We start from the raw sequence: 12,442 nt of genomic DNA, 5'->3' as shown, positions 1-12,442 counted from the left end.
TAGCACAAATATAAATATAAATATAAATATATATATATATATTTATATTTATATATATACATACTACTGGCTTTAGGATTGGTCCAAAAACTCTAGGTTAATTACTTCTAAAAATGGCCAAGTTAATATATCTAATATATCATTAGTAATAGATCATGACTCTCCAAGAGTTGGTGCAATTGATTCCTAATTATTGTGTTAGTGCCCAAGTATTTAAATTAAATAATATATTAACTGGAGGAACATTATATCTATTTTTTTTCTAGAAAAAATAAATTAGGGTGTCATTAATTCAATAATTATGTAAGTAGTTAAAATAGCTTTGGAAATAAACATGACCCGAGGGCAATGTTAAAATGAGAACCAATAACAAATACTGTTGCATCTCTACCATGTTATGGAGATTGAAGTTGTTTATGCTTTACATACTTTGGAAAACAAGCATAAACACTATGTTTTTTTTTGTTTTCCTTTTTTGGTCTTTATAAGGTTCATTTCGTAGTCGTAACTTAATAAGTATTTTTAAAAATAGAAAGAGATGTTTGAGATGAACAAAATTAAGAACTATACGCATTCTATTACTCTAATGAAAGATCGAGAATGTATTCCATCAAAAAGTTTGTACATTGATAAGAAGAAGATGATGAGTTAATTTACAAGTGAAGTGCTATTATTTTGAAAACATATAGGTATGTGATAAAAGTTACTAAGGACATGGAAATATTTATCTATAACTTTATAAGATATGCGTTTTTATAATTTGGAATGATCGATTGAGCTAGATTTAATAAAATAAAATAAAATTGATGGAGGAACTCCCTACCTATGTCCATGTTCTCCATTTAATTAATTCCTTTGAATAGTTCCTTTAAATGAATAAATTGTTTTTTCAGATTTTTATTTATAATAATCAGGTGCAGAGTTTCTTTCTCATCAAAATATTTTGCGAATAGAAGCCTACTACTAAAGTTGTAGAAATTTTACTTGGTAATTTTGATATTTAAAAAACAAGGAGTCATCAGACACCAAACTTATTTTTTCATGTATTGTTTTTTTTTTTTTTCTATTTTTAAGAACCAAAAACAAATATATGATCTAAATAGTTGTGCAAATACATTTGGAGTAAGAACAAGAGACTCTGTACTCCACACCATAACAACAAATTCATGAAGACGGTCATAAATACTTGGAATAGTATGGCTTGTTATTATATCAAACTAAAGCTTAGACAAAAAAAACAAAAAAATAGAAGACTCAATCTCAAGCCCACATAAGCCTACAAGAAAATTAACCATCAGTAGAGTGTGAGAATCAAAACTCATCCTCTCAGAAACATTCAATCATCCAAGACACGAAATCACAGCCTGATACACAATTTTGGCTGCTGGCCATCTGCTATTCTTGTGAGTTATTCTTAATCAGTTGTATCACAGAACAACAATACAGTCAGCAAGATTAAGTCAGCATGACCATTTTGTATCTATTGACTGGAGACATGCTTACAGGATAATCAAATATCTATAGGAATTTATAACAAGAAGTTCCACTTCCAACACAACATTGTCCTTGTGAGAGGTAAGCATTATTTTGGAACAGGATGTAATGCATACATCATTGTAGCTCTCAAGCTTTCACAAACCAGTCAGTTCAACCTTCTTCTGTAAAGGTTTCAAGGGCTCTTGTCTGTCATGGAAGGGTAATTCTAACACCCTTCCAGATCTCTCCACTTCAAGTACACTAGTCCTGCCCGGTAGTGCGTATAAGCTCCTGCAACAACCAACACATGAAAGAGCTGGTGACTGTGCCCAGCAATGTCAAATTTCCCAGGCATCCACCGCTCAGGAATTCGTGTAGCGTACACCAATGCACCAAGGCCGTAGAGAAGCCCCATCAAGATCTCATAGCCTGTTGTGTATAGCGCCTCCGGCCGGTGCCAAAAAACAACCAGCTTGTGCAACACAGGGACCACACCGGAGATGCCCATCCCAAAGAAAAGGCCTGCCCTTATGGATCGGTACTCAGGGTTCTGAAAAACTGGCAAGAGCGAGACAGCAATCGTGGCGATTCCAAGAATGGTGATGAAACTGAGGTAGATATTGCAGAAGAATGGGTTGCACATGAATGAGTAGTACACTGGTGGATAAAATGATGTCGAGATGAGTGCAGCGATGCCAGCATAGTCGAGGCGGAGCATGATGTATGCGATACGTCGGGAATGGCATGATAGAAGATGGCATATGCTACTTGAAAGAAGGCAGAACATTGCACCACCTAAGAAGGCAAAGAATGGCCACCGTGGAATTGGCCGTACTAGTATTGGGGCTATCATATTAGCCACATCATCTTTCACAGCTGACTGCATATTCAACATATAATGGAGATCAAATTAGTACTCATACATAGTTAAAGAGAATCAAATATTTTCTGAAACCAAATCTCAAATATGCACATATTGCAAACAATTGTTGAAAAGAGGGCTACCTACACACTATTAATGCATGTTGATATGATGAGAAATAAAAAGTTAGGCCTACTTCTCTACATTATATTAAGAGAAATAAATAATTCCACAGTAATTCCAACTCAAAGTTTTTATTCTGAGAACAAGGTGTATAATAATTTTCTTTTCATCATAAAAGGAGTACAATTATGTTCACTATCTATCTACCAAATACAAAAGAACAGTGCCTTGAGATAGTTGCAGTTTCACTGCATAATGCATGGAAAGAAAAGTAACAAAAACATTATGCTAGACTTAAGAGAATTTTTAAATGTAAATTCCACAAGCAGAATTCAAGATAGAGTGGGAATTCACCAGAACAGATACGTTAGTAGCATGTGTAAATCTGTGTGGAAGACAGTCTGAAATAAGTTGCAGCAGATGCCAGCGAGATAAAGATGGAAGCATGTCCAGAGAGCCCAAGGATGTCTTCAGTTCATCCTTTATTCTTTGCAGATCAGATAGGTGAGGTAGCGAAGGAAGACAAGCCACGAGTTCTGATTGAATCTTTTGCAGATCAGCTTTCTTTAATACATCTGGCAAATGTTGTAATGACTGCAGATCTACCACCTTTGGAACCTTCATTGCCGTGTATATTGTTAGAGCAAGAAAAAGAAAGAAGCCAATCAGGTGCCTGAAACATGAATTACATGAGTTGTCAAAATCGGAAGACAAAATATAAAGGCTGTGGAATAATGAAATTAACAATATAAGGTGCACAAAATTCCATTCACATAATAGAAATATCCAAAAGAAATATATTAAGATCTTGGTATCTAGTAATGGCCCATACTATCATCTCGGCCTCTAGCTTCTAGCAGTAACCTTTCCGACAGTCTGGTCACATTCATAGAAAATAGTGGTTTCATAACTACAATAATATATCTATCATGAAGACAGAAACTTCAGTTACATAAAAAGAAATAGCATCTAATGCGAAACAATTTATACAAAGATATAGCAAAGAATAAATGTATAAACTTGCTAAAGCAAGACTTATGATCTTGAAATCAATATTTGATGTTTTGAAGTATCAACTTAAGTTTGTATTATTGAAGAAAGTTCCATATAAATGTGACAGGCTTGTTATCTAGAATGCAGTTTGAATAATTGCATGGATTGGCATCAATATGTTCCACTCGAAAATAGAGAGATAAATGAGTAACAGTCTGAGGTAGGAAGTTGACAAGTTAGAGCTGAGGAGTTTTGGTAATGAGAAAATTAAAGGATAACTATGTTATTTGACAATTAATATGCTCACATATAGGTTAAAAGATTTGTAATGAAAGAGGAAAAGACTAAGCTACTACACAGACAATGCAGGGTAAAGATTTTGTTTTATCAAGATCTCATAACCCAAAGCTAAAGATAATTACTTAAGCAAGAGTTGCTGGAGTCTCCTATTGCAGGTAGCCTTCTGTAGATATCTATTCCATAAACATGGCAGGGAAAATAGAAAAAAGAAACATTGAGGGAATTTAAATAAAAGAATATTGGAATATTTGCTCAAAATATGCAAAAGGCTACGAAATAGAACAAAATGAACAAGGTAATTAGAAAATACAGAAGGAACAGGGAAATTAAAAATAAAAGTTGAAAATAGAAGAATTTAAACGTAGGATAGAAGAAAATGAAGGGCATTAGGGAAGCCTAGAATTCATATATAACTAAAAAACATTTCATTTCTTCGATATGTCATGAATTTTAGAATAGAACATGCGGGAGTAGGTCCCTGAATTGTTGGACTTATAGCCTCATTTTCCCATTGCTTCTAGCCTTGCTTTGGATATTTCGGCATATGTTTCGACTGACGGGGACCTTATGTTAAGTTTCAGTCCCTTTTGAAAGTCGTTGTTCATGAGCCTGCAGTGCCCGCTCTTCCGGTTGGAAAGGGGCGGTCCCACATATCATGTACAATCCTACCTTCAGGAAATTGGTAATTGGTAGTACTCCCTTAAAAAGAGAAAGTTGAGGGAATTCCTGTTTTCGTTGAAATTATCATTGAATAAAAGTACACTAACATTCACTATTCAAAGATCAAAATGCTTCCATGATAATCTAAATTGACATAATCTTCTTTTAAGTGATAAATTCAGAATAATTAATAACAACATTTTCTTGATCGTAGTTATCTCATTCAGGACATACTTTGAACCAAAGATGATTGCAATTGCTTTATTACTAAAAAGCACCTTCAAGCCCTATCTGCGATGTTATTAGGAACAGTTGTTCGTAAAATTACAATCTATTTACCAAAAATAGATTATTTATGCAGGGCCTCATCATATCGGACAAACCCTTCATCAGATCGTTCATGCTTTGTCCTATACGACATGGGTTGGATTAGAATTGCCACCTAATTAATGAGCAAAAAAACAAACTTCATGCCCCAAAATTACGTCTACCATTCTAATTCAATCATCATTTGCGATTGGAATGGAATCGCAAGTCTGTGATCAATGGCATCAAATCAAGATTTCGTAAATACACAATAGAAAAGATCCAACAGAAGGGAAAGGAGAAAGACGAACAGAGAAAAGATTAAGATGAAAAAGGAAGCAAAGATCAAATCTTTATGGAATTCTCAGTGGGAATCTTACGTCCAGACGTTGAGGGTCTCGTTATGGACGGTAAAAATGCTGAGGAGGATCTGCTTCAACGGCCACTCGGAACGGTAGTACCCTAGGATGTACTCGTTGTCCTTGAGATAGCCGGGCAACGAATGGTACTCCACCAATTGGTACTTCACCTTCTTCCACAGCCGCCGCCCCTTCCCCGATCTCCCCCCGGAAATGGCCCCGATCGCCAGCGACTCCCCGCCCTCCGGCACCATCGTAGGAACAGCAACACCTAACCAAAGGAAAAAGCTCTCGCCTTTGAGCCGAAACCGAAGAAGACCCAGCGATCGAGGGGAAGAGCAACCCCAGAAGTGGAGCCCCGGCAGATCCGGAGTCTAATCATAGGAGAAATAGACGATCTGGATTTGGAGACACTAATATCGGTGTTGGAGAACCGAACCCGTGAAGACTTTGGCTTCCTAACGGGTCGAGTCACCCCGACCGTTTGGGATGCAGCCAGAAATGTGGGTCCTGAAAACCGATCACCCATGAGTTGTTTTCTCAGATGATTCGGTCAACGGCGTCGCTTTCTCTGACTTTTCGGGTTTATGTGAAATTTTTATTTTGTAGTATGCAACATAAAAATAATAATAATAATAATTACTTTATACACAAAAAAAAAGAACCTGAAAGCGATCCATCCAGTAATATAACTGAAACAAGAAACCTAGAGAATATCTAATAAATATTTTTCGATATCATAAAGAAACTAAGGGACAGAACCCAAAGATAGATGCCTTCAATGCATGATCTTGGCATGCTTTAATAAGGTCTCCTCCACTAGGATAAGTGTTTCAGCCATAAAGAGTTGTGAGCTTTGCAATGTGAACAACCAACAACAAGAGTTCCATCAGTGAGAGAGGAAAATATAATCCTATACCTTCAGAAAGATAAAGATAGGTCTCATTCATTCATAAGGGTCAAAGCCCTCTATGTGATAGAGTTAATGGTTACCCAAAGGTATCAAAAATCATAGGAGATGAGGTTAAGAATCTGACTAGAAATGAGTTATATCAATCCAATATGAGGAACTATTTATTCTGGATGGAGCCATCTGATGTTGTCTCTACAACTAAGCTAATTAACTTTAAACCAAACAAATAAACATCAAAATTGGATCGATCACCGTTTGGCACAGCTAATCAATGAAGAGGAACATGCCGATTAGGAGGATTTAGTCAAATATGCTTTGTCTCGTCCCATCATACAGATAATAAATACATATGGATTTGGTCACGGATGGATCACACACACTTTCTTTGTTCTTTAATGCAGGTGGACGGCGAAGGGGGTGGGCGGATTGACGTCGGCTTCGTGGATCTCCTGCAGCGAGCAGCGTATGCAGTGGAAGTCATTCTCAGAATGGCCCATCGGGAGGAAGAAAGAAAGCCTTCGTGCACGACTTGTCAAGCCTTGGCGTCTGGAGAGCTCCTTCCTTCTGGTGGAAGAACTCCACGTGGTGCGGAAACGTGTCGGTCACCTTTTGGACACATGTAAAGAGATGACTGCCACGTCGCCTCGTCGCTGCTCGCGGCCGACAGTTTGGTAGCGTCTGACGTGGAGAAACTTAGATGCTCTACGTTCGCGGTTCATGTGATGTGTCCCACTTGTACAAGTTATGTGTTGTTCGACTATTTAGTATTTAGTAGTATCCTCTATTATGTTATTTTGTATTTTATATTCGATTTAATGAATATTGTATCTATTTATTAGATTTTGATATGGATGATTGTTGGATATCTATTTATAATTTATAGAGGTTTCTTTTTTTCAAGCAGAAATATCTTCAAATTTAAATTTCTTATTAACCAACCAAACTTGTTCTTCAAGTAAACTTGTAACTAAACTTATTTTTCACAATAAATCCAGAAAAAAATACCTGCCAACCTGACAAATTATGAGAAGGTGAGATAAGTATTCTCCATTCCAACATTATTTAAAGTAGAAATTTAATCATAGCAACAAAGTGTTCTCCTATTTATTTTTTGTTTTTGTTCAACGATGAAAGCAAGACCAGATCCTCCTCTTGACTACTTCTCACGTATGATCTTCACCAGTTCTTACCCAATTTCCAGCAGCTGCAGCATCATTGAAGGCAGAAGAAGAAATAGAATGGCACAGGTTCATGTGTCACATGCAACATCTTCCTAATCGTAAGCCTTATTTATCATTAAAAAAATGTTTAAGGTATTTTTCTTCTTTGATGTTGACATATCGAAATGATTAACTATATATACATATATATAAATGTTCTATTGTAATTTTCAAATGACTTTTATTAATTTTGCTTTGTCATGTATATAACTAATTGATTCTAAACTGCGTCTTTCACCTACTATATATATATTGTTTTCAAAAGTGGCTTATTACAAAATGCTTGTGTTTTAGGGTAAAACAGAAGTGATGAAGAAGCAAAGGAAGTTGTCTGACCAAATCATTGATGAAATGATTGAGCTTTGATAGGGTTCGATTATGTTTCAAACGAATTATAATAGGCTCAAATAAATTATAGAAAAGTCAATAGTTTAGTTGGTCCGAAGACAATCTTTAAAACAAAACATCATTCATTAAGTATAAATATAAATTGAAGGTATGATCGAATCGACTTGACAATACAATCAATTTGAGAATGTGATGATCTTATAACATAACATGGCTAATCGATCACTTTAAGGGATGCAATCAACTTTGTGTCAAAAAAAAAAAAAATCGATTTACTTAAAAAATAATTAAACAACACTTACCTACCTACGATGTGAAAGAATTAAGTCCTCGGAAAATTAATAGATGAGATCGAATGTGTAGTGTATCATTATCGGCTTTTCTATTGAGAGCGTACTTGGCTTTAATCTTACCAACATGCTTTGAGCCATTCGGAATATTTTAATTAACGAATCTCCATCCGGATGTGCTTCCGAGTTAAGTTATTCACCATACCCCAACCCCAAGCGGGAAGGATCTTGTAAAACCGTGTGGGTCCCACCCGATCCGTTGACTTGACCTGCCGCGTGGGCCCCAAATGACAGGATGCGCGGAAGGCTGGTGGGACCATGAAACGTTGATTAGGTGGCGGAAACGCCCCTCCGTCGACGTCTTGCCGAGCGCCCCCCCGGAAACGGTGGGACCCGCATAGAGACCTGCGGGCCCTTTCCCAGACCCAGCGTCGACGATCGCTTGTTTCGTGTTGCGTCTCTGGATCGAGACAGCAGTAAAGCCGCACCGAGAAATATCTAAAATAAATGTCATATTGAAGTTTTTGAGAACGGAAAAGAGAGAGAATGTAGCATCAAAACTAGTGTTTATGCAGCAGGAGGAGGAGAGAGAGATTCATTACCAATAAAAGTCATTCTGTTATTTCTTTTTTTGTGTTCTTAAAATCTTTATTTTCTAAATAACTTACAGAAAGAAATGCTTGTGTTGAATCCAACTCCTATCAAATTGACAATCTAATATGATATGTTGCCATGCAATCGATCGAGAAGAAATCATCATATTATCCAACTTAATTCTCTTTCCAAGTCATAACTAATAGTCTGCAATGCATCATGCGAACAACCGCTTGGCACATTGCCTGAGAGTGACAGGACTCGGCACAGTCCCCTCCTCTTCGGCTTCATCTGTCTATCTTAGTCAAAGTCAACACCAAATTATTAGACTCTTCGCTCCTTGGAAGACAGAGAAAGGAAAGCACAACTCCTCTTTCTTCCACCACTCGCATCATTAAAATGCCTTCATGGTGTTTCTCCCTTTCCCCAATCTCCATGGCTTCTCAATCTCTCACCCTTCTCTTCTTCTTCGTCCTCTTACCTTCCCTCCTTCCTGTTCTCCATGCCCAGCAACCCTACGAAGGCCTTCTCACCACAGACTGCGAGACCCAACACAACTCCTCCTCTCTCCTTGGCTACTTCTGCAACAGCCAACCCAATTGCCAGGCCTTCCTCACCTTCCACTCCCAGCCCCCATATAATTCCGTGGTCTCCATCTCCTCCTTGTTGAGCTCCCACCCGTCCGAGCTCTCCCAGGCCAACTCCGTAAGCCCGATCGCCACCTTCCCCACCGGCACCAAGGTGGTGGTCCCTGTCAACTGCTCTTGCTCAGGTGCATACTACCAGCTCAATTCCTCCTATCTGGTACAATCTGGTGATACTGCTCTTGTCGTAGCCAACAACACCTATCAGAGTCTCTCCACCTGCCAATCCATCATGAACCAGAGCCTCAATGGCACCACCAAGTTGTTTGCCGGCGTTGAGATCACTGTGCCTCTTCGGTGTGCTTGTCCTACCAGCAATCAGACCTCCAGTGGCGTGAAGTACCTGCTGAGCTACCTGGTGGATAACGGCGACACCATCTTCGGCATAAGCAGCAGGTTTGGGGTGGACCAGCAGAGCATCGAAGAAGCAAACGAGATATCGGGCACCAACATCTACCCCTTCACGACCCTCCTCATCCCCCTACGGAGCCAGCCCAACACGTCCCAGCTCGCGGCCCCTCCGCCTCCGCCGCCGCTGCAGTCACCTCCCGCCGCTCCCCCTCCGGCTGGGAACAGCTCCAGCCACGCCGGTCTTTACGCCGGGATCGGAGTCGCCGCGGGCGCTCTCGCCCTGGCTGCGCTTGTCGCGATCTACTGTGTTGCCGCTAAGGCCAAGAAGAAGAAGGTAGGCGAAGCTCTTCCTTCCAATGATTCAACCACCTACGGAACAGCATATGGCAAATCATCAGACGTGGAATCCTACGAGAAAGAAGCATCAGAAGACGTAAAGACGATGATATCCGAGATCGGGCACGCCTTGAGAGTGTACAAGTTCGAGGAGTTGCAGTTCGCAACAGAGAACTTTAGCTACGAGTGCCTCATCGAAGGATCAGTTTACAGAGGCATGTTTAATGGGGATGCAGCTGCAGTGAAGGTCATAAATGGGGATGTGTCCAAGGAAGTCGAGGTACTGAAGAAGATCAACCATTTCAATCTGATCAAGCTCTCTGGCATCAGCTTCAACCAAGGCCAGTGGTTCCTCGTATCCGAGTACGCCGATAACGGGCCTTTAAGCCACTGGATCTTCGACACATCCGGTTCCAAGGTGCTGAGCTGGGTTCAGAGGATGCAGATAGCTGTGGACGTCGCCAATGGCGTCAGCTACCTCCACAGCTACACCGAGCCGGCGTACGTGCACAAGGACATCAGGAGCAGCAACATTCTGCTGGACCAGACGATGCGGGCGAAGGTGGCCAACTTCGGGATGGCGAGGGCGTCGGAGGGAAGAGACGGCGAGTTCGTGTTGACGAGGCATATCGTGGGGACGAAGGGCTACTTGGCGCCGGAGTATCTGGAGCACGGACTGGTGTCTCCCAAGCTCGACGTGTATGCTTTCGGCGTGGTGATGATGGAGACGATCACCGGGAGAGATGGCTCGGAAACACAGAGAGGGGATAAGTTCTCATGGAATGCGTTGGTCACCATGGTTAGCGAAGGAGGAGGAGGAGGAGATGCCATGGAGAAGCTTGGAAGCTTCATGGATCCTCTGCTGGCAGGCAAATATCCTTCAGATTTAGGTCTTGAGATGGTTAGATTGATCGAGAGATGTCTGAGGAGGGATGCAGGTAGTCGGCCAAGCATGGAAGAAGTAGCACAATCTTTGTCGAGAATACATTCGATGTCACTAATCTGGGAACAATCACCAGCATACTAGATTTTGAACCGTAAGAAGGATCTCATCTTGTAATGTATGAATGAGACAGGTAAACTGCTCCAAACACTCTGCCTCATCCTGTAAGCATCTGCTAATGGATGCATTCCCTTTTCACGGAAACCATCTTACCATCAACATTATGTTACTCATAAATTTGTCGTGAGTTTTCGAATAGATTGATAACATGTTTTGGGAATTTCTCCGGCATCAATTATGGAGCAGAATACAGTTTCAGTGACGATTGCTCATGAAAAGAAATCTTGCTCATGAAAATTAGATTGCCGATGAGACTTTCAACAACTACAGCATAATTTTTGTGTGTTTTATTAAGATAAGTAAAATGGTAAGCTTTGTTGCCCTACGTCTCTTTTGCTCATGGAGCATAAACATCTTTTGTTTTGGCATTCCAAAATGCAGACAGCAAAAACGTCCACCTAACTTGTTGAACAGTGGAAGAATGCTCATGTGATTAATATTATCCCAATAGAAAAATGACAAATATTTTGATTTACTTTATTTGACTAACATTTAATAAAACAAAAACTATGAACTAACTAAAATCACGACAAGTAATGCGTCAACCACTCATAATATAAATTGTACAACAAAAATAATAGTTACAGAAAGATGCATCAATAGCTAATGCTTCATAGCTATATGTTAGAGTTTTATTTCTGTCATGATATATACCAAAAATATCTAATTTTTGAAGAGCTGAACTATCGAGAGGACACCGATTGGAATTAAAAAAGATTATAAGGATAAAATAATCTTTTAATAGGTTAAAAAAAACTCTAATCTTTTTTTTTCCCTCAACTGTAGCATTCTATGCAAGTCTTGCAGCTACCATAGTGTGCCATAGTTTATCTCCTACAGCATCGATAGCCTGAACTCCCTTCGTCGTCGATCGACGACACCTACGACTGTCGCAACATTCCACTATCACTATCGTGTGAGTCCTTATCAATCGTGCATGTGTTCACAGTCAACCAGTGACCCCTACGACTGTCACATAGTTGTTGGGTGACCCTAGCTTCCGGTGTCCCGTTGATGTCGATCGTGGCTAACAAATGTTATCGCAGTAGCATCACTACAATCGTCGATCAAACGTAGTGCCCAATAGAGTTGTTACCTTATGTAGTGACCTCGTTGCACGTGAAGCGACGATGACCAAGATAAACTATCGTAGCATCTAGGCTATTGCACATAGGTAGTCGTCACTACATGCCACAACACTACCATCCCTACAACTATTGCCCATGATTAGGTCGATGACCAATGAAGGCTGTCACCCTCAATAATATTATTATTGACACGAAGCCGCCAACAATAGCCTAATGAACAAATACGAGCAGCATACTTTTTTCATGATTTCACCTATATTACATAGCCCGTAAGGGAGCAATGAGCATGGAGGAATAAATTCAGAGATCGGACATAATACATCACAAATTGATTCAAAAATAATATTAATACAAGATTGAAATAATGATTCAAAAGATGAATAGATCTAAAATTCTTTTGATATCATACCCATTTATAAACGAAGAGTTTGATAAATAAATAGAACCGTCCCTCTCATCAAAATCATCTTCTAAAAAATCTTATCATAATTGGACTTCTTTTTTATTGGTTGATAA

General features: G+C 39.5%; 2 protein-coding genes across 2 annotated transcripts; one reads left to right on the top strand and one right to left on the bottom strand.

Annotated features, from left to right (window-relative positions):
• Positions 1–1,365: 1,365 nt before the first annotated feature.
• Positions 1,366–5,436, bottom strand: LOC135609379 (heptahelical transmembrane protein ADIPOR3-like). Its single transcript, XM_065102579.1, has 3 exons — positions 5,101–5,436; positions 2,816–3,134; positions 1,366–2,356 (listed from the first exon to the last, which is right to left on the bottom strand). The coding sequence occupies exons 1-3, from the start codon at positions 5,331–5,333 to the stop codon at positions 1,703–1,705; spliced, it is 1,206 nt and encodes a 401-aa protein (XP_064958651.1). The 5' UTR covers positions 5,334–5,436; the 3' UTR covers positions 1,366–1,702.
• A 3,359-nt stretch (positions 5,437–8,795) lies between these two features.
• On the top strand, positions 8,796–11,013 carry LOC103980361 (lysM domain receptor-like kinase 4). The gene is made up of 2 exons (XM_065102578.1): positions 8,796–9,216; positions 9,280–11,013. Exons 1-2 carry the CDS (start codon positions 8,844–8,846, stop codon positions 10,800–10,802), a joined length of 1,896 nt encoding a protein of 631 aa, XP_064958650.1. The 5' UTR covers positions 8,796–8,843; the 3' UTR covers positions 10,803–11,013.
• The last annotated feature ends 1,429 nt before the right edge of the window (positions 11,014–12,442 follow it).

This window comes from Musa acuminata, chromosome BXJ2-4, assembly GCF_036884655.1.
Source record: "Musa acuminata AAA Group cultivar baxijiao chromosome BXJ2-4, Cavendish_Baxijiao_AAA, whole genome shotgun sequence".
NCBI lineage: Eukaryota > Viridiplantae > Streptophyta > Magnoliopsida > Zingiberales > Musaceae > Musa > Musa acuminata.
This window is presented reverse-complemented; position numbering and strand designations above follow the sequence as displayed.

Excerpts from the sequence above, each read along its gene's own strand:
- LOC135609379 (XM_065102579.1), bottom strand. The coding sequence starts at position 5,333 with ATGGTGCCGGAGGGCGGGGAGTCGCTGGCGATCGGGGCCATTTCCGGG. Across the intron at positions 3,135-5,100 it reads GAGACCCTCAACGTCTGGAC|GCACCTGATTGGCTTCTTTC; the intron begins GTAAGATTCCCA and ends TTCATGTTTCAG. Across the intron at positions 2,357-2,815 it reads CTACTAACGTATCTGTTCTG|TCAGCTGTGAAAGATGATGT; the intron begins GTGAATTCCCAC and ends TTGAATATGCAG.
- LOC103980361 (XM_065102578.1), top strand. The coding sequence starts at position 8,844 with ATGCCTTCATGGTGTTTCTCCCTTTCCCCAATCTCCATGGCTTCTCAA. Across the intron at positions 9,217-9,279 it reads TGTCAACTGCTCTTGCTCAG|CCAACAACACCTATCAGAGT; the intron begins GTGCATACTACC and ends CTCTTGTCGTAG.